The sequence below is a fragment of the Mobula hypostoma genome, chromosome 2 (genome assembly GCF_963921235.1).
Source record: "Mobula hypostoma chromosome 2, sMobHyp1.1, whole genome shotgun sequence".
Classification (NCBI taxonomy): domain Eukaryota; kingdom Metazoa; phylum Chordata; class Chondrichthyes; order Myliobatiformes; family Myliobatidae; genus Mobula; species Mobula hypostoma.
The window spans coordinates 140,824,826-140,848,368 of record NC_086098.1 but is presented as its reverse complement, the minus strand read 5'-3'; the positions used below and the strand labels follow the sequence as shown (position 1 = coordinate 140,848,368).

The 23,543-nt window shown below is 39.9% G+C and overlaps 1 protein-coding gene across 1 annotated transcript in view; it reads right to left on the bottom strand.

Moving 5' to 3' along the window:
* sec63 (SEC63 homolog, protein translocation regulator) overlaps positions 1 to 23,543 on the bottom strand; it is a 117,825-nt gene that overhangs the window by 15,863 nt on the left and 78,419 nt on the right. The window contains exons 13-18 of the mRNA XM_063040807.1: positions 20,717 to 20,864; positions 18,698 to 18,780; positions 18,457 to 18,522; positions 15,547 to 15,738; positions 8,214 to 8,360; positions 3,526 to 3,627 (exon numbers count right to left, since the gene is read on the bottom strand). Of these exons, the coding sequence (XP_062896877.1) occupies positions 3,526 to 3,627; positions 8,214 to 8,360; positions 15,547 to 15,738; positions 18,457 to 18,522; positions 18,698 to 18,780; positions 20,717 to 20,864 (738 nt within the window). The remainder of the gene's footprint in view (positions 1 to 3,525; positions 3,628 to 8,213; positions 8,361 to 15,546; positions 15,739 to 18,456; positions 18,523 to 18,697; positions 18,781 to 20,716; positions 20,865 to 23,543) is intronic.

The following is a 23,543-nucleotide window of genomic DNA, read 5'->3' as shown; positions in this document are numbered from 1 at the left end:
TTATCTTAAGGGAAGTGATTACTGCTTCAACAGAATTTGAGAATTGTCCACCAGATCAGTCAAATTCTGACTGGAGAGAAAATAAGGAACCACAAGCTACTTCTATTGATTTATAAAATACTAGCACCTCTTCTCTGTGCAGATCAAAGTATGAAAAAGAAAAGTAAATACCGTTCTACAAAAAGGAAAATAATTTTGGCTTTGAGAAGGGAACCAGTGGATAATATATCTGAATTACCAAATGGCATCTGATTCGGAACCACAGGTTGGAAATAATAATTAACATGGTTAAAGGATTGTCTCAAGAACAGAACATTAAGTGGGCCATTTTTCAGTTTAGCAAGCTTTTACAAGTATTAGGAGGATAAGAATCATATTCACTATCATATGTTGTGAAATCTGTTTTGTAGCAACAGTACTGTACAATACATAAGTCATAAAAAATTACAATAAATATATAAAAAATTAGTAGTGCAAAAAGAGAGCAAAGGTGAGGTCACGCCTGTAGATTCATGATCCATTCAAATATCTTGAGGTGGAGGAGAGAAAACGGCTCCAAAAATGTAAGTGTGTCTTCAAAATCCTGTAATCTCCTTCCTGATGGTAGCAATGAGAAGACAGCATGTCCAGGATGGTGAGGGCCCTTAATGATGGATATTGCCTTTTTGGGGCATTGGCTTTTGAAGATGTCTTCGATGGTGGGGAGGCTAGTGCCCATGATGAAGCTGGACAAGTATACAACCATTTGCAGCTTTTTCCAGTACTGTGCTTTGGCACCTCCATACCAGATGGTGATGTAATCAGTTAGAACGCTCTCCACCGTACATCTGTAAGTATTTTCTAGAGTCTATGGTGACAAACTAAATCTCCTCAAACTCCTAATGGAATTTAGCTGTTGGTTTGCCTTCTTCATAACTGCATCAATATGTTGGGCCCAGGATAGATCTTCAGAGATACCTATACTCAGGAACTTGAAGCTGCTCACTCTTCACACTGCTAACTCCTCGATGAAAAGCAGTGTTCTCTTGATTCCCCTCCCTGAAATCTACAATCAATTTCTTGGTTTTACTGGCATTGAGTATAAGGTTGTTGCTGTGGCACCACTCAACCAGCTGATTTATCTCACTCCTGTACGCCTGCCTCCTCATCACCACCTGAGATTCTGCCAACAACAGTTGTATCATCGGCAAATTTATAAAATAACTTTTGAGCTGTCCGTAGTTACACAGTCATGAGTGTACAGAGTAGAGCAGTGGGCTAAACACGCATTCTTGAAGCTCGCCTGTGTTGAATATCAGTGAGGAGGAGATGTCATTTCTGATCCGCACTGACCATGATCTCCCAGCGAAGAAGTCAAGGATCCAGTTGCAGAGACCCAGGTTTTGAAGCTTGTTGATTAGTACTGAGAAGGTAATGGTGTTCAATGCTAAGGTGTAACTAGCAGCTTGACATAGGTACTGCTATTGTCCAGGTGGTCCAAGGTCAAATGGAGAGCCAGTGAGATTGCATACGTAGTAGGTATATTGTGACAGCAGGTAAATTGAGAGTCCAGGTCTTTGATTAGGCAAGAGTTAATTCTAGCTACGACCAACCTCAAAGCACTCCATCACAGTAGATACAAGTGCTACTGGGCAAGTCATTGCAGTAGCTCATCCTGCCCTTCTTGGGCACTTGTATGATTGATGCTCTTTTGAAGAAGGTGAAAACCTCCCACTGTTGCAGTGTGAGATTGACGATGCCCTTAAACACAAGCCAGTTGGTTGGCATGGGTTTTCAGTGCCTGCAAGGTACACCATCAGGGCCTGACACCCTGTGAGGGCTCATTCTCTTTAAAGATGTTCTGACATTCGCCTCTGAGACAGTTAACACAAGGTCAGCAGATACTGTAGGAATTCACACAGGTTTGTTTTTCTCTTTCAAATTGTGCATAAAAGGTGTTCAACTCATCAGGGAGCGAAGAATCCCTGACTAGTACCAAGCTCTTATCTATTTAACATTTATACCAACCACATAAATTATAGTACGTTTCCTAGTTAGGCAACATGGTTGAAGAATGAGCTATGATAGAAATGTATAAAGATACAGACGGTTTAACTGAATGGATGAGATTCTGATAGATGGAGTGGAACTTGGAGAAAGTAGATTGGTCATTGATCATAGAAAAAAACAAAATGGAAGTATGAAATGAAATTTTTTTAAGATACAAGAGGCTTGTAAATGTTGGTGTTATGTTAACTAGTACAAAAAACAATGATGTTACGATGTAAGTGCATGTAAGCAATTAGGAAAGTAAATGATACATTGTCTTTTACTGCCAGATGTACGAGGCCTTGTCCTAATTACACATCCTCAAAATCCATCTTTTGTAATTCCACTAGTAATAATATTGTCAAAAACTGACCTTAGGAGTACTTCATTACTTATCTCCCTCCAACATGAATAAGACCCATATTTTCCAAAGTTCTACCCTCTTTAATATAACCTGTCTTCAGTCCATGTTAACACATTACCCACAATACTACATTTGGCGAATGAAATGAGTACTTTTGTTCCACACTTTGGTTATAGACTCTAGAATCTTGCCATTGAAAGACGTCAAGTTAACTGGACAAAAAAAACTTTTTCCTTTTGTCTTCTTTCATCAGTCATACTCTTGCTGAAGGGTAAACTAGGCTCGAGAAGAACCTCTTTCATTCAGCTCCAGTTCCTGTGTATCCATCATGACTGTTAGCTGAAGTTTTAAGCTATTAACATCATACACTAATTCATTCCTGAAAGCCCTCTAGTTCTTTGTCTCTCTCACATTTAGGGTTCTTCCTTAAATTCTAATATAACTAAGCTTTGACGCATTCCAAATTTAATTTGATATCAATTTTTGTTTAAGGCACGGAAGTTTTTAATCTTATAACAACACAGTAATAGCCATTCAGCCCATCTGGCACTTGCCAGCCCAACTAACCTAACAGAACAAATTTAGGTTGTGGTAGGTAGACCACATGATTATAGAAAGATACACAACTCTGGACAGAACAGTCAGGTTTGAACCTGGATCCCCAGAACTAGAAAGCAGCAGCACCAATACTGCACCACTATTTGCAAATTACTGTTCTTGCTATTTTAGTTATCCAAGTGTCATTCAATGCAGCACTCTTTCCTTGCACTCCATTCTCCTCAAGCAAGGACAACCTTGCACTCCTTTCATCTTTCAATTAGTTTACTGAAGTTTAAATAGAAATATCGGAAGTCTTGCATAGAAAGATAAGAATGTGCCTGTAGTTAGCAGTAAGATGACTTAGTGCAAATGTATTCAAATTCTAAAGCTGATCACATTCTAACAGTTTGCCCGATAGAGACAGTTATTGTTTCATAAGCAACATGTATTATGTTAGATTACTAACAGAAGATTAAATTCCTGGGCTGAGCAGGACAAGTAGCATCAGTGCAGAGAGAAACAGGTTACTCTTTAATTTTTTTTTCTTTTTGGACTATCGTTTAACTAAGTTCCTTAAAGTGGCCTGCACTAACCTCAGGGAAATATAGCGTATGTACTGGGTGGGTGATCTTTGATTTGGTTTCAAGCAGAGCTCGCTCTCTTCTTTGGATGCTTTGTTGTAGTGCTTCCCATTCCTGTTTGAAAGGATACAATACAATTAAATTAATATAATTCAGACAGGTTACACAGTAAAGATTTTATAAAATTGTATTAATTATTTTGTTCACAATGTCGTGCTGACCTTTTAACCTACTCTAAGATCAATCTAACCCTTCCCTTATACATAGCCCTCCATTTTTATCATCCATGTGCATAAGGTTTCTCAAATGGCCCTAACGTATCTACTTCTACCACCACCCCAGGCAGGGCATTCCACATTCTCGTCACTCTCAATATAAAAAAACCGATACCTCTGACATCAACCCCCTCCCCCATACTTTCTTCCAAACACCTTAAACTATGCCCCTCATATTACATCCTTGGAAAAAGTCTCCGGCTATCCACTTGATCTATGCATCTCATCACATTGTACATTTCTACCATGTAATCATAAACCAGAGATCATTTCTGTTGTTTTACCAGGTGATCCATCACAAAACTGCAGCACGTTTCTGACTAAGATTTAATCAAATCTTTAAAATTTATAGAAGAGCATGAAGACAAATAGTAAATGCCCCACTTAATACTTTCTCCAAATATTATGCTTACTACAATTTCTCAACCCAATTACCTCATTAAGGTATTTTCTTTAATTTCAATGGTCACCCAAATTACTTGTATAACAAATGAATTGTTTCAATACAAAATAGAAATACAGGGAGCCTTTATTGGTTGGCTGCCAGTGATTAGTGGTATTCTTCAGGGTCGGTATTGAGGCCATTTATTTTCACATTATATGTCAATGACTTGGATGATGGAATTGATGGTATTGTGGCTAAGTTTGTGTATGATACGAAGATAGGCGGAGGGGAAGGTAGTGTTGAGGAAGCAGCAAATCTATAGAAGGATTTTGACAAATTGGAAGAATGCGCAAAGAAGTGGCAGATGCAAGAAAGTGTAGGAAAGTTTATGGTCATGCACTTTGGTAGAAGGAATAAAAGTTTAAACTACTCTCTAAGTGGGGAGAAAATTCCAAAATCAGAGGTGCAAAAGGGACTTAGGAGTCCTTGTGTAGTATTCCCTAAAGGTTACCTTGCTGGTTGAGTTGGTAATAAGGAAGTCAAATGCAATGTTACCATTCATTTCAAGAGGACTAGAATACAAGAGCAAAGATGTGATGCTGAGGCTTTATAAGGCATTGGTCAGACTGCACTCGGAATACTGAGAGCAGTTTTGGGCCCCTTATCTAAAAGATATGCTGGCAGTAGAGAGGGTCCAGAGGAGATTCATGAGAATCCCAGGAATGAAAGGGTGACAAACGTTTCACGACTCTGGGTTTATATTTGCTGGAGTTTTATGCCTGAACTTGGGGCGGGGGGGGGGGGTAGAAGAGGAGACTGAAAGAGAACATTGAAAGACCTAGATAGTGGATCTGGAGCCTATTATGCTTCCTATAGTGGGCAAGTCTAGCACCAAAGAGCACAAACTCAGAATAGAGGAACTTCCACTTAGAACAGAGGTGAGGAGGAATTTTTTTTAGGTGGTGAATCTCTGGAATTCATTGCCACAGAGGTCTGTGGAGGCCAAGTCATTGAGTATATTTAAAGCAGAGGTTGATTGGTTTGTGATTAGTCAGAGTATGGAGAAAACGCAGGAAAATTGGGTTAAGGGGGGAAAATAAATCAGTCATGATGGAGCAGTGGAACAGACTCGATGGACTAAATGGCCTGATTCTTTCTGCTCCTGTGTCTTATGGTCTTAAAAGTACATGGAACTTCTGTCAAACTTCACAGGAGTTATTGTGTAAATGAACTAATTGGAACATGAAGTTGAAGCTTAAAGATGACATGCTGAAATCGGTAACTGCAGTTGTCTGTGGAGCTCAAGTCTTTTGCAAACTTAGCTTCATTATTAGCGAAAAATCTTCAGACTAAGGAAAGCTGTTCAGTTACTTCAGATGTAAAAATACTTGGCAGAATTTCAGATCAAGTTGTCAAGTAAAACTGGCATTTGAAAATTACATGCTACATTATTTTCACTGCTTAAATAAAATTTCTTCCCAACCACCAGCTCAAACAGTGCTTATACCAGCTCAGATTACTGAAAAAGTTCAGTTGCTTCTATACGTTGAATAATCTCTAAAATGGGCTAGAAATTGCAAGATTAGAGATGCCTGTTATGCTCTGCTAAATTTCTAAAGTTTAAAAAAAATGGAAATTTTGGCAAGAAAACTCTTAATAAGAACAGTGAAAAAGGACTGTCTCACAATGATCTTTCAGAACTTTACTGATAAAATCTCTTCAAATTGTTAAGTTCCTAGTTACAAACTGGCTATACTTTGAAAAGGGACAACTTTTGTTATCCATATTTTTTCCTTTTACAGGCATTAACTTGTATATCTATTCACATCTTTAATTTTGCTATTTGTACTTAAATACATTATGCAATATTTTTTGTTATGTTAAAGCATGATTAGTCTAAGTGCACTTTACAGGAATGGGGAAAAGATTTCAAATTGCAATTGAGTACATTACCATATAAATACGCTTGGGGATGTTCAGTTATACTCTAACAACTGACAGTGAGAAACTAATTCATCCATTTGGCTTTGAGAAAGGGGTGTCATACAGCATGCAAACGGGTCCTTTGGCCCAACTAGTCCTATTTGTCTGTATTTGCCCCATATTCCTCCTTTCCTACTCATGTAGCAGTTCAAATATATTTTGAGTGTTAATGTAATTGTCTCAAATACTTCCATATACTGACCACTCAGTAGAAAAAAAATTACCTATCAAGTTCCTATTATATTGCACCCATCTCACATTGAACGCTCTCTCATTCCTGATTCCTCAACCCTGGGGGGAAAAACTGCTTTCACCCAAAGTATGCCTCTCATAATTTTATCCAACTCCACAAGATCACTCCTCATTCTTCTACTCTTCAATTGGAAAAAGACCAGGTCTGCTCAACCTCTCTTCAAAACTTAGTCCCTTGAATCCTGGCAACATCTCTGAAAATCCCCTATGCACTCTTTCTAGCTTAAATGGCGTCTCTTATATAACAAGATGACCAAACTGAACACTTATTTCAAAAGCAGCCTCACCAAAATCTTGTACAGCTGTGACATAACATCCCAATTTCTATACTCAATGTTCTAACTTATGAAGACCATATTAAAAGCTTTCCTTACACTGTCCACCTGAACCATGCATTTGTATTCATAATATACAATTGCTCTGTCTATACCCCATCAAATTATTTAATCTTTTTAGGAAATCCAATTATATCATCCTCTAAATGCATGGTAGATTCATTAGCTACTGTGATTTATCCCTAGTGTATGAAGGTGGCAGGTGTTGGGCTGAGGTAGATGGATACGTGGGAGTATAGTGAGATGGGAATGCTAATAAATAGACTGAATGGTCTCCTGTAACATCAGAATAAGATAATATTTCCAAATGCATCTGGGAAGATTTTCAATAAGAGATAGAACAATTCAGGTTATTACCTTTTAACTAATTTCGTGCAAATCTATTTCTTTAAATTTAGAGATATAGCACGGAACAACCCCTTCTGGCCCAACGAGCCGAACCATCCAGTATCCACCTACTTAACACTAGCTTCATCACAGGACAATTAACAATGACCAATTAACCTACTAACCGGTATGCCTTTGGCATGAGAGAGGAAACCACAGCACCCAGAGGAACCCACACAGTCACCGGAGAGCGTACAAACTCCTTACAGACGACACCAGAAATGAACTCCGAACTGCAGAACACCCCAAGCTGCAATAATGTTACACTAACTGCTATGCTACCGTGACACCCAACAGTATTTAATGCCATTAAGGCACCAGTCACAATTGAGGCAATGCAAACTAAATTATAATAAACCAATGAAATAATAATAACAATTTATTCATTAACAAAAGATTCTGCAGCTACTGGAAATCTTGAGCAATACACAAAATGCTACAGAAACATATTAACTCAGGAAGCACCCAAGGAGGAAAATTAACAATCGACACTTCGAGCCGAGATCTTTCATCAGGACTAGAAATGATAGGGGTGGAACCCAGAATAAAATAGGGGGAGAGGAAGGAGTACAAGCTGGCAGATAGCTGAGACCATGTGAGGTTTAACGTGGTGGACAGAGGAGGGAGCATGAAGTAAAAAAAAAAGCTGGGAGGTCATAGATGGAAGAGATAAAAGCATGAAGGAGGAATCTGATAGAAGAGGACAGCGGACCGTGGAAAGAAAGTAAGGGAGGAATGGAACCAGAGGGAGGTGATGGGCAGAGGAGGAGAAGAGACAGGTTGAGAGGGTAATCAGAAAGTGGAATAGAAAGAGAGAAAGAGGAGGGGGGAAATTACCACAAGTTAGAGTAATCTATGTTCATGCTATGAGGTTAGACTTCAAGGCTATCCAGATGGAATATGAAGTGTTGTTCCTTCAACCTGAATTTGGCCTCATCATGGCAATCGGCAGTTGTCAGCATGGGAATGGTAGCTACCCATTTCAAGTTGAGTGACCATTCTCATACTAAATGGAAGTTTTTTTTTTCCCCATTGCAGAATTAAGATACTTAGGTTTTACTTCTTAAAGAAAAATAGACTTACAGCTTCATCATCCTTTTCTTCGTGTTCTGCTTCTTTGTCACTGTCATCTTCCTTTTCACTCTGGGAATCTTTGTTAGTTGTTTCTTCTTCAGAATCACTCCCTTTATCTGATAAATCATCCTCATCCTCTTCTCGGTTTGATGGATCCTAAGTGATATTGGACAAAGCAAATGCTTAATTCTTTCCATTCCACACAGAATCAAATTTATAATATGAAAAGACAAAAACAAAACAAAATCTGACACCACCTGACCTGAAAGGTGAAAGTTTAAAATATTCTCAATTTTTCAACCAAGTAAACAATTTATGTATCTGGTCATATCAGTCCAGCTAAATAAACTGGACTGAGATGATCGGTTGGCTCTTTTACCCACTCCTTACATTTCTGTCCATATCAATATACTTGCAATATAGGTAACATTGTTTAATCATTCTTTTTGACTATGTGCTAGTACTAGCTTATGTACTAGTTCTGAAGAATAATATATGACTTGAGTCTTACAGGATTTTGGGATAAGGCCTTAGTTACAGTGGCCCAAATCACACTGTGGATTTCACTTATCCAGATTCACAATTAGCATGATCATCTACTCCAGTGTGCAGAATCACTTTTTTTTAAAACCTCATGAAAGTGTTTAACTTCAGAAGATATGCTTCTCAATTTGGCTAAGCGCAGAAATTCGTCTCTATCTTATGTTTGTTATCTGATGGCATACAAGCTGCAATCTTAAACTAAAGATATACAACAGATTGAATTTTCAAAGTACAATAATCCCAATGGCAGCTGAGCAATCACCTCAACACTTTTCCTTTTTATTTGCTACCATACATTCCTCATCCATACAATGAGTTAAGAAATCTTTCAAACATCAATACCTCTAATCCAGAACCACACTACAACCTACAGACATTTGCTTAGCAGCACATTATGAAGCTAAGCTTCACCATTAATTGAGTGACGTATATGCTTCACACTTAACATTCACAATACAAAGGTCTTCTACCAACCTGCCCTCACTGGATAACACAGCTCTCTCAACAAACATCCACAATGAAATCCCAAATAAAAGATCATTTCATGTACCTTAGAAGACACCTCCTACACACTGGTGATAAATCTTAATTCACTTGCATCATAAGCAAACCAGAAGAATTTGTTGTAGCAGAGGAGCAACACCTCCCAAATCATGCAGGCACCAGAATCATCAGGCACTCACTGTCTCATCTGTGTCAGTCTGCAGAACCCATAGTCCCCATCAGCCACTCAAAACCCACACAGCTAAAAAAGCAAAAAAGACATCTGTGACATTAGAAACTGCCTAAATGGGAGCATGACATATAGGACTTTAACTTTGACAAACTGCCTAAGGATTTATCAAAAGTGCATTATTACTTCAGGAATTTTGAATCAAGTACTGGAGTAATAGACCCTTTAGCTCACACTAACTCTGTCCAAGGATAGATTAAAGTTGGAAAATTTTTGACCTCTCACCTTTTTAAAATTTATGATGCAAAAGCAGTAATAAATCAGGGCTGGGAGCAAAGCTGGTTGTATGGCTGGAGGAGTGCGAAATAAGGCCAAGTTTATAACTTGATCAGAAATGGAAGCTGGGAACCATAATGCAACCAGGAGCCTAGGCTGATTTGTGACCACAAGCTAGACTCCAGATGTGGCCAAGGCATAGCCATGGATAAGGAGTGCCTGGAGGGGTAAGATAGTCGGGACTGAAGGGAAATTGGAAGGACTAGGTAGAGCAATGGCCCCACTTAAAAATCAGGGAGGACCAAGGATGAAATGTCTGAGTGGATGAGGTGGAGAAGTGAAGGAGATGTATCTGTATCTGAGATTCTCTGTCAATTATGTGCACATGCATGAAGAAGAGTGCAAGTACACATCCAAGTGAGAAAATAGTGACAGCGAGTTTTGTGCTGAATGCCTCCTTTGCATTGTGCTACAACATTTGAGCATTAACATGAAAGCAGCAGAGTTTAGTTTCTCCTCATCTCAGTATCTCTTGCCACTGGAACAATGCCTTGCACATACAAGTACTGTAAATTCCGGTGTATAAGCTGACTCCTCCATTTTTAAGGTTAAAAAAGTGACTTTTTCATGTTACCTTTGTATAAGCCGACCCCTTTGGTAGAGGTTTCTGATTTAACCAGGAAAGATCACAAGATCCCATATGCCAGTATTCAGCTTTGCCGGATCTGGAACCTACAAATTTTGTGAACCAGTACCTGCTAAGAAAATAGGCCTACACATTGTAGAGCGTTATAAGCGAATTCTTAACAAATAAATCAGGGAGGGAAGTTTTGGATTAGGTTCCCAATGGTAAAGAATCCTCTGAAATGTAACCTCTGTGAAACCATTTAGCACCCATCGTAATCTCGTTAAAACATAACACGGGGTGGTAGGATCAGTACCTGTACTCAGTATTGAGTTTGTGACCACCATGTACAAAAGATTAAAACGAATGCGATATGATGCTGGCTTCAAGCTGAAGGTTGTTGATTTTGCTAAAGGAACAAATAATTCTGCAGCTGCTAAGTTTAGTGTAAATGAGAAACAAGTGATAGAGTGGAGAAAGGCAGAGGACACGCTGAGGGAAATGCCAAAGACGAAATGTCTAAACCGTGAGAAAACATGCCAGTGGCCAGAACTGGAAAAAAAAGTTTTAGGGTGGGTGAATCACCAGTGATCGTCTGGATACATTGTTACCAGAGAAATGATTCGAGTTCAAGCGTTGAAATGGGCCGAAAAACACCGTGAGGTCAGCGAAAATTTCAAAGCTACACAAAGTTGGTGCACCCGCTTTATGAATAGACGTGATCTTGTGTTGAGACAAAAAACAAAGATTGCTCAGAAGTTGCCGAGCGACCTTAAGAATAAGATTACGGCCTTCCAATCGCTTGTAATCAAGCATCGAAAGGCACATTCTTACCCACTCTCACTGACTGCTAACGTGTACGAGACAGCAATGTTCTTTGATTTTGCTGGCAACCGCACTGTCAATCAGAAGGGGGAGAAAACAGTCCTTGTCAAAACAACAACATGAGAAGCAACATTTTACTGACGTGTTAATGTGTATGGTTGATGGGACCAAACTACCACCAATGGTGATTTTTAAGAGGTAAACATTCCCAAAGAAAGAAAAATTCCCGCGGGGTGTTGTTGTTTATGTTCAAGAATGTGGCTGGATGGACGAAGTGGGTTGCTTGAAGTGAGTTAAAGAGGTGTGGATTCGACGTCCCGGAAGGAAAAGTTGCTACTTGTCTGGGACATGTTCAAAGTGCACTTGGCAGGTGAGACAAAAGCAGCATTGAAAGCTGAAAATACGGACACTGCAATCATCCCCGGTGGTTTGATGTCCATGCTCCAGCCACTAGATGTGAGTTTAAACAAACCATTCAAAGACTTCATGCGTCAACAGTGGAATGAATGGATGATGTCTGGAAATCAGCGTTTTGTAGATTTTTCTTTTGTGTAGATTTCATAAGCATTTGTATTTTCTTTTGTATTTGACTCAAAAACAGCCAATAAATACGACCTGTCTTCTGTGTATTCGCTTTCCCAAAGTTGGCACCCTCTGTATAAGCCGACCCCCTAGTTTTAGGACCAAATTCTCCGCTTATACACCGGAATTTACAGCACACGTGGGTAGCTGGTATGCATCAGCTTCCCCATTTTTAAAGAAAGTGCACACAGCCAACTACCATGCCATCATTTTACTTTCAAGAGCTGAAACACTAGGACTTAAGGACATAAGTTAGTCTCAACAGCAGCAGACCCAAGCATCACTTTGTCAGTTTGGGAACCTATTTTGCCACTGACATTGCTGCTCTGAATGAGATACAGCAGCTGGAAGAAGAAGGAGGTGATACACCACCATCGAGAAGGACAAAATTGAAGAGGAACACCGTCTCTACATAATGGAAGACGGAACATAGAACAGTACAGCCCACATTGTTGTGCCAAACTAATTCAATTAGTAATAAAGTAGCTAACTAAATTAATCTCATCTGACTACACAATTGTCTTTATCCTTCCCTTTCCTCATGAACAGGGGAGGAGAAGATGGCAGCACGACGCAGCGCGCGCAGCTCTCCAGTGAAATGATATCGTTTCTGTTAAATAGGGGCCGTGGACACTTCTGATTTGACGGAGACAGACGTGAAAGCACAGAGGAACATCTGGAGAAATTTCTGAAACGCCAGTTCGATACCGCTGTTACTGGGCGATCGAGAATCTTCCGGAGGGAAGGCCCCAAAATCCCCAGCTTTGCCTGCTGCTGGCGACAGAGGCCGAGGTTGAATCGTTCAGATAGAGATGGTGCTCGGTACTCAGTGTCGGAGGGCTGATCAGAGGTTCAAAGTTTTCAGATGACTCAGAGTCGGGCAGTGGTCGGGCAGAGCAGGGAGAGTTTTCTTCCTTCTCCCGTCTGCGTGAGATGTGGGACATTCAAGAGACTTTGAACTTTTTTTTATTGTGCTGTGGCCTGTTCTTCATCAAGTTATGGTATTGTTGCACTATTGTAACCATATGTTTTAATTATGTGGTTTTTGTTAGTCTTTCAGTCTTGGTCTGTCCTGTGTTTTTGTGATATCACACCGGAGGAATATTGTATCATTTCTTAACGCATGCATTACTAAATGACAATAAAAGAGGACTGCGTGTCCTCATAATCTTGTCTAATCTAATGTTCATATGCCTATCTAAATCTCTCTTAAAAGTCTCCAATATTTCTGCCTCCATCACCACCCCAGACAGCGTATTCCAGGCACCGACCACTGTGTTAAAAAAAAATTGCCCCCTCTCACCTTAAATACATGCCTTCTAGTAGTAGACATTTCAACCCTTGGAAAAACATTCTGTCTTATCTACCTATGCCTCTCATAATCTTAAGCTTCTATCAGATCCCCCTTCAGTCTCCGCTGTCCCAGAGAAAACAACTGAAGTTTGTCCAACCTCTTGCCTTCTAATCAAGGCAACATCCGGTACACCCCTTCTGCATCCTCTCCAAAGCCTCAACATCCATTCTGTAATGGAGTGACCAAACCTATATGCAATACTTCAGGTGTGACCCAATTAGAGTTTTATAAAGCTGTAACTTCGACTTTTGAACTCAATGGCTCAACAAATAAAGGCCAAAGGGTTATATGCCTTCTTAACCACCTATCAACCTGAGTAACCACTTATAGAAAGCTATGAACTTGGACTCCAAGATCCATCAGCTCAGTAACACTCAAGGCTCTTGCTAATAACAGTGCACTGTCTCCTTACATTTGGCCTGTCAAGGTGCAACACTTAACATTTGGCTAGGTTAAACTCCATCTGCCATTTCTCCACTTATATCTGTAATTGATCTATACTCCATTGTAGTATTCTTTGCCAGCCTTCTACACTATCCACAACACTAATCTTTGTATTATCTACAAATTTACTAACCCATTAGGCTCTCCTTTAGCATTAAGTCTGCTATCTCAGCACCATCCCCTGTGGAGTTAGTACACCCTTTGGTTAGTATGCCCCAACCCCAGTAGCCACACACAAGGTCAAGGGCATCTACTCAGACTTTGGGGCATAGGAGTTCAGAGCACCATCTGTAAGGACTGCTGATAAATCCTCAGGCAGTCTATACACTCTCCCCATGGAATGTGTGGGTTTTCCCTAGGTGCTCTGGTTTCCTCCCACAATCCAAAGATGTACCAGGTAGGTTAATTGATCATCGTAAATTGTCCCGTGATTAGGTTAGAATTAATTGGAGCTGTTGGGGGTTGCTGGGGCAGCTTGGCTTGAAGGGCCAAAAAGGCCTACTTTGTACTTTATCACTAAATAAATAAATAAAGCAGGGCAATATGGTGTTAAACTTGCCTAGGTAGGAAAAGACGATCCTTTGCAAGCAGAGGTGGCAAGGAGGGACTAGGCAATGCTGCAGTGTTTTCTTTCTCTCCTGGAGCTCTTAAAATTTAAACATCCTTGATCTCAAAGTAGTGCCCAAGTTCATCTGGAAATACCTCAATGCTGCCACCTGGAGGTCCTTCTGCTCAAGGTTCAAATCAACATGCATAAGAATAGAATAGCAGTAGGCCAATCATGTGGCCCATTAAGCCTGCTCTGCCCTTTATCAGAATCATAGTGGATCTTCTACCTTAAAACCATTTCCCTGCACTACCCCCATATCCTTCATTTCACTTTAAGATCCAAAAACCCATTAATATCTACTCTAAAACCACTCCTCACCTGGATTCATCCTGCCCTCACACCTCACTATATTGGCTCTCTTCTTGAACACACTCAACCCAAAACACTGACTACCCCCCTTTACCTCCAGAGATGCAACCTGACCCATGAATTCCCCAGCAACTTTGTTTTTGCAACCATAGTTCCCTAATATTAATGAGATCACAAGTTCTTAAAAAATTTGTACCATATATGGGTTAGAATTCAATCAATACAAAATGAATTCTTATGCTAGATAGCAGACACTGACACAGACCATAAGGAGAAACAGAACCTACTAATATTTTGGAAGTTATAACTCCCAAATCTCAAACTATTCCATTATATGGGATCAGATCTAACCTGCAGTCGAATTTTTTTCAGTGGTTTTAAATATATAAATATAAAAACTTATGTTATGCTTGAAACATTTGAGAAATGTCTTCAGTGCTGTCAAATCCTGAAGAATCCTCTCATCCTCTGATATGGAAACTTTAAACGATAATACATTAGGAAACAATAAAAGGCAGGAATTGTCATTTTCTGACAATAAAAGATTGCAACTATATTCTTAAACTCCAACAACATCCTAACATTATTTCCTTTACACCAAATGCACACTGCCCTGGTACAAATAAAGAACTGTTTTTTTAAAAAATCACCCAAAGTCCAAATATTCACATAAATGATTTAACTAGACAAAAATTACCCAGGAACTAGTATGCACATGAATGTTAACAGGGATCTTAGAAAATACTAGGATTGGGCAGGGTCAGTGGGATTTATAACACTGAATCCATGCTTGACAAACCTATTGAAATTTGCCTGTAAGTAGCAGAACACACAAGAGTCAGCAAGGTGACGTAGCTCATTTAGACTTATAGGAAGTTTCAGATAGGGTGCCACTCAAGGGATTACTGAAGTAAATAAAGACACACACTGACAGCCTCCAATCAGTGCTAAAGTCACTGATATTATGGAATCAGATCTAACCTATAGTCAGGGCCCCATTGCCCAGGTGCAGCACCTGGATTCATTCAAATTGAAATCCCTTCAGATCACCAGGCAGATCAGGTGTGTTAAGAGCTTTGAAGAAAAAAACGTGTGTCATACATTGCCTGCCATAACTGAGCCATTAGCTTGACTCTGCTTCTGCTTCTGCTTCTGCTGCTCGACTGGCTGCTGTTGTGCTGGCTGAGCAGCTCCCTTCTTTTTGATTGGTTTCTTTTTCTTGGACTTAGGTGGTTTCTTGGTTCCTTTATTCTTCTGCCAGACTTTCTTTTTATTTTTTGCACTACCAGTTCCCTGTTGTTAAACAAATGTGAAATGCTATTAAATCACACTAAACGTGCTAAATACATGATGTATTAATTTTAAGTGCATGCCAGTGTTTCCCTAAAATCAAACATAATCCGAGTATTGATAAGTTGATCTTATCATCTAAAGACACAGATATTAAATTCCCTGTTTGTCCTAATTTATTTTGTAAAAGGGCAAAAGAATATCACAAAACACTGAATATTCATGCATTCCGAATAGCCTATCAAATCAATCTTAAAGTAGAAAAACAAAAAAGCAAAGAAATGTGAGAATACAGAGGAAGAACATCCCCTAGGACATGTAGCGAGGGTACGTCTGGGTTTGTAAAGCAGTTATTAGAATGGGAATAAAGTAGTTAAGTACTTTTTCTTTCCATTTTCTGAAAGAGCCAACAAAGTCAAAGGTCGAGAAGCTGAGTTTCTTGTCCACTCATCCCTCCCCACTGATCTCCCTCCTTCAAGGGGAAGAAGTGCAACAGTGGCCCTTACACTGAATAGTGCTAAGGGAATAGAGAAGGGGGGAGAGGAGAGAGAGAGGAGAGAGAGGAGAGAGAGGAGAGAGAGGAGAGAGAGGAGAGAGAGGAGAGAGAGGAGAGAGAGGAGAGAGAGGAGAGAGAGGAGAGAGAGGAGAGAGAGGAGAGAGAGGAGAGAGAGAGAGAGAGAGGAGAGAGAGGAGAGAGAGGAGAGAGAGGAGAGAGAGGAGAGAGAGGAGAGAGAGGAGAGAGAGGAGAGAGAGGAGAGAGAGGAGAGAGAGAGAGAGAGAGGAGAGAGAGGAGAGAGAGAGAGAGAGAGAGGAGAGAGAGAGAGAGAGGAGAGGAGAGAGGAGAGAGGAGAGAGAGGAGAGAGAGGAGAGAGAGGAGAGAGAGAGGAGAGAGAGGAGAGGAGAGAGAGAGGAGAGAGAGAGGAGAGAGAGAGGAGAGAGAGAGGAGAGAGAGAGGAGAGAGAGAGGAGAGAGAGAGGAGAGAGAGAGGAGAGAGAGAGGAGAGAGAGGGAGAAAGGAAAGTTAACTGAAATTAGAGAAATCAGTGTTCATGCCATCTGGTTGGAGGCTACCCAGTCAGCATATGAGGTGTGGCCTCATTGGGGCCACAGTTCGATTCAGAAACCAAAACAGTCCTTCCAGATGAGGCAACACTTCAGCAACACTTCACCTGAGAGTCCGTCACAGTCATCCACTGTCCCCAGCGTGGCCTCCTTACATCTGTGAGATCCGAAGTAGATCAGGGCCCACTTCATCAAGTACCTTCGCCCCATCCTCCATAAAGACTGGATTTGCTGATGGTCACCCATTTCAACATGTTGATCAGTGGTCTCCTCTACTACTCCAAAGAAGCCACACTCAGGATGGAGGAGCAACATCTCATTCTATCTGGGTAGCCTCCAACCTGATGGCATGAACCTTGTTTTCTCTAACTTTTGTTAACTTTCCTTCTGCCCCACCCCTTTCTCTATTCCCCATTCTGACTACTCTCTTACCCCTTCTCCTCACCTCCCTCCTCCCATGATCCACTGTCCTCTCCTATCAGATTCCATCCATCACCTCTCACTTCAATCCCCCTTCTCCAATACCATCTTCCCCCTCACCTAGTTTCACCTATCACCTGCCAGCTCCATTCCACCCCCCCCCCACCATCTTCTTAGTGTGGCTTCTGCCCCCTCCCTTTCCAGTTCTGATGAAGCTTCTCAGCTCAAAATGTTGACTGTTTATTCTTCTCCACACACAGATGCTGGCTGACCTGCTGAGTTCCTCCAGCAACTTATGTGTGACAGTCTTTTTTTTTAAAAAAAATCACTTTAACAGAGTAGTCAATTGTAATAGAAATCTTATACTGGCAACATTATAAATTTTGTACCTCTGTTTTTTTAAAAAAGAGGTAATTTGTAATCTTGTTACTTTATTAGTATACCTACTCCGTGGAGGCATTACAGTCAGATTACTGATGCGTGGATGTGATTTCATGGCAAATTTAAGCACAGCCTTCAGCATAAAAGTGAGCATGAAAAATCCTAAGCATTACTATAATATTTGACATTGCACATATGTTACATGGAAGCATAACAGCACTCTTAAGACTACAATAAATATATCTGGATATGAAAAATACAAAATAGATGCACAACCCTTATTCACAGAAAACACTGATATTAGCAGGTTCTATAATGATGAATAAAAGTTCTGTGCAATTTATGCACACAGATCTCATTAGAAAGAACTATTGAGGGGGTGGATAGGGGGTAAAAGGAAAGGATTCGGGCCATACAAATGCATATACTGCACTTAAACAGATAACTCATCTCAAAAGAATTTAAGTTTCAGATGGTACAGAATTAGCAGGACGGGAAAGTTACAAAAGCTGCAATCAAAGCCAGTTAAGTTAGAACTGGTCACAACGTTATTGTGTATACTTGTAAATGAAGTTCTGCTATTCAGAATTTCAAATGTTTCAAAGTGTACTGAGTGGCTATGGAGCAAACAGTTAAAATTATTGCTTGCTCAAGAGAGTGGAAGCACAAATTACAAATGCACTCTTTTGATTTAACTCTTTTCATAAAAATAAGCATTCACCAAAGAATAGTGCAGGTTAGAATACAGGAAACAGATGAATTAAAACTACATGTAAAAAGTTGAAAGATAATGAATGTAAATACTTTAGTTTTCACCTACTAGACATTGGACTGAGTTTATTTTACCACTTAAACTTACTACGTCATCAGCATCCTGTTCTTCATTTATACATGCACCATGTTCTTGTTCCTTTTCAAAGATGGCCTTTGAAAAAACAGATTTTTTAAAAGTTGGAACAAAGCATAAAACGCAAAACTCAAAATACAACAGTTGCAGGGGAAGAACAGGTGAGTAGGGATGAGCAAACTAGAGAATCACAGAGTAGTTCTGCAGAAAGAGCTGGGGAAGAGTGCAAGACGTTCTCAATACTGGTACTTACAGCCATATTTCCTCTCTTGAGTGTCACGGTGACAGTGACAATTGATCCAGCAGTAATATTGCTGCTGTCTTCATCATCCAAAACTGAGGAGGAACAAAACAAAGGGTGATTTCTGATTTATTCCTTTAACACTCCATCTGTACACCACTTCTCTGTGCAACATAATTCACAAAATACTCAAATTAGCAGATCTTGGGGAAAGATTAAACGTTCACTAGATCTCTACTCACTGATTATATCAGAGATTACAAACTGAATGCAAGAACTTTTCAAAATGACATTCATTAAATCCAATAGTTTGAAATGACATTCATTCTAATTGCTACAATGAAGTGTTTAAGGGCATACTAATATAAAATGAGGATTCCCATTATGTTCAATTCTGCCATGTCACAGCTGTCCTTGCAAAGGCTGCGATAAGGTCTGCTCACAGTATGCATAGCAATTTCACATGAAAATACAATTGGGCAACCTCACTCCAGTTCTAACACTCAGAAGGTTCCAGACACGGACTAGTACAACACAGGAACAGTCCCTTTGGCCCAGGATGTTGTGCTGAACTGATTTGCTAATGACAGCCAATTCTTACATAGTCAACCTAGATTTAAAGGTACAGCACAGTTAACAGGCCCTTTTTAGCTCAAAGAGCCTGCACCTTGACACTCATATCACCAATTAGCTCACTAATTTGTAGGTCCTCGAAATGTGGGAAGAAACTGGAGCACCCAGAGAAAACACGCAGTCATGGGGAGTATGGACAAACTCCTTATAGACAGCAGCGGGGAACGAACCCGTGTTCTGGCACTGCAATAGTGTTACACCAACCAATACGCTACCTTGCCACCCACACAGCACATCTCCTTTGAACTTTCTTCCCCTCACCTTAAATACACATCATCTAGTATTAGACATTTTGCGCTGGGAGAAAGATACTGGCACAACCTAGAACTTTGCATCCATCTGCCTATCACAATCAATTAAAAACTGCCAACATCATTAATCAAAGCCCACTTTAGGAGAAAGCTGAAGTGATATTGGAAGAAATGCTCTTAAATTGGATCAAGAGTTGTTGGTCAGTGTCGGAACTTACGGATATTTGACCTGGAAAATTATGACAGAAACACAAATTCATTTTTCAGGTTAAAAAATTCACAATAGAAACCATATATGCTCAAAACATTATCAGTTTTGTATGAGGCTTTCCAACACTGAAAAGCATCAATCAGCTTGCTCTATCATACATCATTGGACTTTCCTAGTATTCTAATACAGTGGTCCCCAACCACCGGGCCGCAAAGCATGTGCTACCGGGCCGCGAGGAAATGATATGATTTGGCGATATGAAACAATATGAGTCAGCTGCACCTTTCCTCATTCCCTGTCATGCACTGTTGAACTTGAACATAGGGTTGCCAACTGTCCCGTATTAGCCGGGACATCCCGTATATTGGGCTAAACTGGTCTGTCCCATACGGGACCGCCCTTATCCCGTATTTCCCCTGCTAAGGTAGAGTGTTCCTATGAAATCTTTCATGCCGAAATGGCCTAAAGCGAAGAAGCAATTACCATTAATTTATAAGGGAAAAATTTTTGTGCGTTCCCAGACCCAAAAAATAACCTACCAAATAACACATGCACACGTCATGTATGCGCACGGCAAGCATGCGCACACAGGTGCCCGCGCAAGGCTTCATGGTCATGGTAGCCTTTCTTGGGGTAAACACAAGTGTCCCGTATTTGACTACTACTTTGTCCCTTATTTGAGCGTGAGAAAGTTGGCAACACTACTTGAACACCCGCCCCCCCCCACCCCGTCAGCCAGTCCGCAAGAATATCGTCAATACTAAACCGGTCCACGGAGCAAAAAAAGTTGGGGACCCCTGTTCTAATAACTCTAAAATGCTAAGGACAAATAATCAATATTACATAACTTAATAGCTTGCAGAGGTAACAGCAAATTACAATTATCCTGGTTATAAAAATGTACACAAAGTCAATTCTTGAAATATTGATTCATACCTTGCAGCTTTATATCCATGCTAACATGTGGAAAGCTTCCAAGTACTGCCATGACCTCTTCATATTTCTCCTCACTCAGGAATCGCAACATATTACGCCGATCAGTATCTTTCATGCTAACCAAGTCTTGAATTGTTCGGACTTTGTACTGTTATGTAAATAAAGGCAACAGAACTCTGTTTCAATTATAGATTTGCAACAGCAGTACTCATTAATGAGTTGCAAATTCAATTAATACATCATCTGGATATTGTTCCAATTGATATATTAAAAGAAAAGTCATGTAGAATAAAAAGTTTTTCTATTGTGCTACTTTTATGTTGTATTCTACAAAACCTACACTGGAAGTTGCATCATGCTCAAATAATTAAAAGATACAACATAGTATCTAGAATGGGCAAGATACACAGAATACAGTAAAGACTACAGGTTCTAACAAACTCCAACTAAAGTGCTATGAACTTATGTTCCAACTCGACTTGTGCCTCTAGCCAAATTGCTTCTGTACAATATAGATATTGTTCTGATATTCAGTTTATGTCCGTGTAAATGACAAACCAAGTCTGACTGTTAAAATACAGGAGATTATGAAGATACTGGAAATCCAGAGCAACACGGACAAAAGCTGGAGGAACTCAACAGGTCAGGCAGCATCTATGGAAATAATAAACAGTCATCATTTCAGGATGAGATCCTTCATCAGGACTGGAAAAGGAAAGGAAAGGGGAAGTAGTACTAGCTGGCAGGTGATAGGTGAAAGCAGGTGAGAGATATTGATATGGATAAAGTATATGCAACTATCATGAAATGGAGAGTAGATAAATGTTTCTTTCTGGTTGTAAAGATGTAATGAGTGGCATGCCATAGAATTCAGTACTGAGCCTCAATTTATTTATATAAATGACTTGGATGAAGACACCAAAGATATGCTTGCTAAATTTGCTGATGACACATTGGAGAATAAATTACAAGAGGGCTACAAAGGAATGTAATGAAAAGGCAAAGATCTAACAAAGTCTATGTGTGGTAAATAGTACTTGGCAGGTAAAACAGAAAAGCTCATTAACTGGTGAAAAACTAGGGACCTCTGAGATACAGAGAGATCAGGGTGCCTAAGGTACAATTTGTAAATGGCCAAGATGCACAGCAAGAAATTAGGAAATTGAATATTGAAATAGGTGGCAAAGTATCAGTTATTTGGGATATCAATGAGATCATACTTTGAACTGCTGCATACAGAATTGGTCTACTTATTCAAGTGTAACACGTTGTAATGTTTCACTGCTAATGTAATGGTTTCTCTGTAGCTGCAATGTTTGGGTTTTGACAAGATAACAGGGCTTTGGAATGTATGTTATCCAATGGGAAAAATGTTGTTCTTTCTTGAGAGTCTGGAAGAGAGATTTTCGCTGTCTTTTGTTGGCGACAGGAGGAGGAAGATGCGTGTAGAGAGAACTGGTAGACCACCTGATGAAGTGGACTGGAAGCAAGGGTCCGAAGTTCGGCGACACTCAGAGTAGGTTGATGGTTGATGCATAACCATAGCTATGAGCTCCAATGTGCACTTTTGACTTTTTTCATAAAATGGGTCCTTTTATTTTTTTTAATTTTCTTTACTAACCCTATATCCAGATTAAGATTTATAAAGTTCAATCATTTAATTGCATACAGTGTACTGTCGGATATTTTGCAGTGCGGATTTGTAATCGGGCAACACATCACGCAGCATCCACACAAACGAGATTTCTCAGTTCGGTGGGGCCAGAAGTTGTTTTCCCCTCGATGAACACATGCTGGCCAAGCCTGAGGGTTACACAAGGATGCAAATACCTTGAAAGGAGTTCAGGAATAGGTAGCTTGTCTTATGAGAAATGGTTAGGCTTGACTTATATTTGCTGCAGTGTTAAACAATGAACAAAAAATCCTGCGGGGTCATGTTGCCATTTAAAAAAAGGAATTATTCACAACAGAATGAGGAGATTTTTCTTCCCACACCCCTCAAAGAATTAGTAGACTTTGAAACTTTCTTCAGTGAAAATGGTGCCTTTGAATGTGTTTAAGTCAGTTAGAGAGATTCTTGATAAGGGAGGTGGAGTGGGACTGGTAGGTAGAAATGCAGCATTGAGGTTAAAAATCAGATCAGCTAGAATACCATTGCAGACAAGTCCTGCTCCTAATTCATATATATACACACACGTACCCTCTTGGATCAATAACCATCCTTCCATTGCAGAAGAATGCTTATAGATGATCACAATATTCAATTCCACTCACTAGTTCTTAAGTTATGAATCATTCAATGACCAAATGCAGCAAAAATGTCCCACATTTTATCTTGTGCTCAAACATGATAGTAAACATCAATGCCAGGCAATAACATCTGCAAGGGAATCTAATCCCTTGACACTCAAAGGCATCAACATTGCAAATCTCTCAATTCTGGGGTATAGTATTACAAACTTAATTGGAAAAGCTATATAAAACATATGGCCACAAGAACAGTATCCCTACAATCTTGACATCAACAACAGGGCACATAAAGTATTTGACAAATTCCTTTCTCAGTAGCCTAAACAAATACTCCAATGACATTTCGAGCAGCTCATACCATTCAGGGGGGAAAAAAACAACTTGGTTCACTGACACTGCGTTCATCATTGCAAATATTTACTTAGTGCATCACAAAATGCATCATGGCTCCAGTCATTACAATCAAGAAGCAACAGCTCACAAAGGCGTCTTGCACAATACCTCCCAAACTTGTGGCCATTACCACTTAGAGGACAAGACAGCAAGACAACCATGCTACCGCATCTGCAAGCTTTGC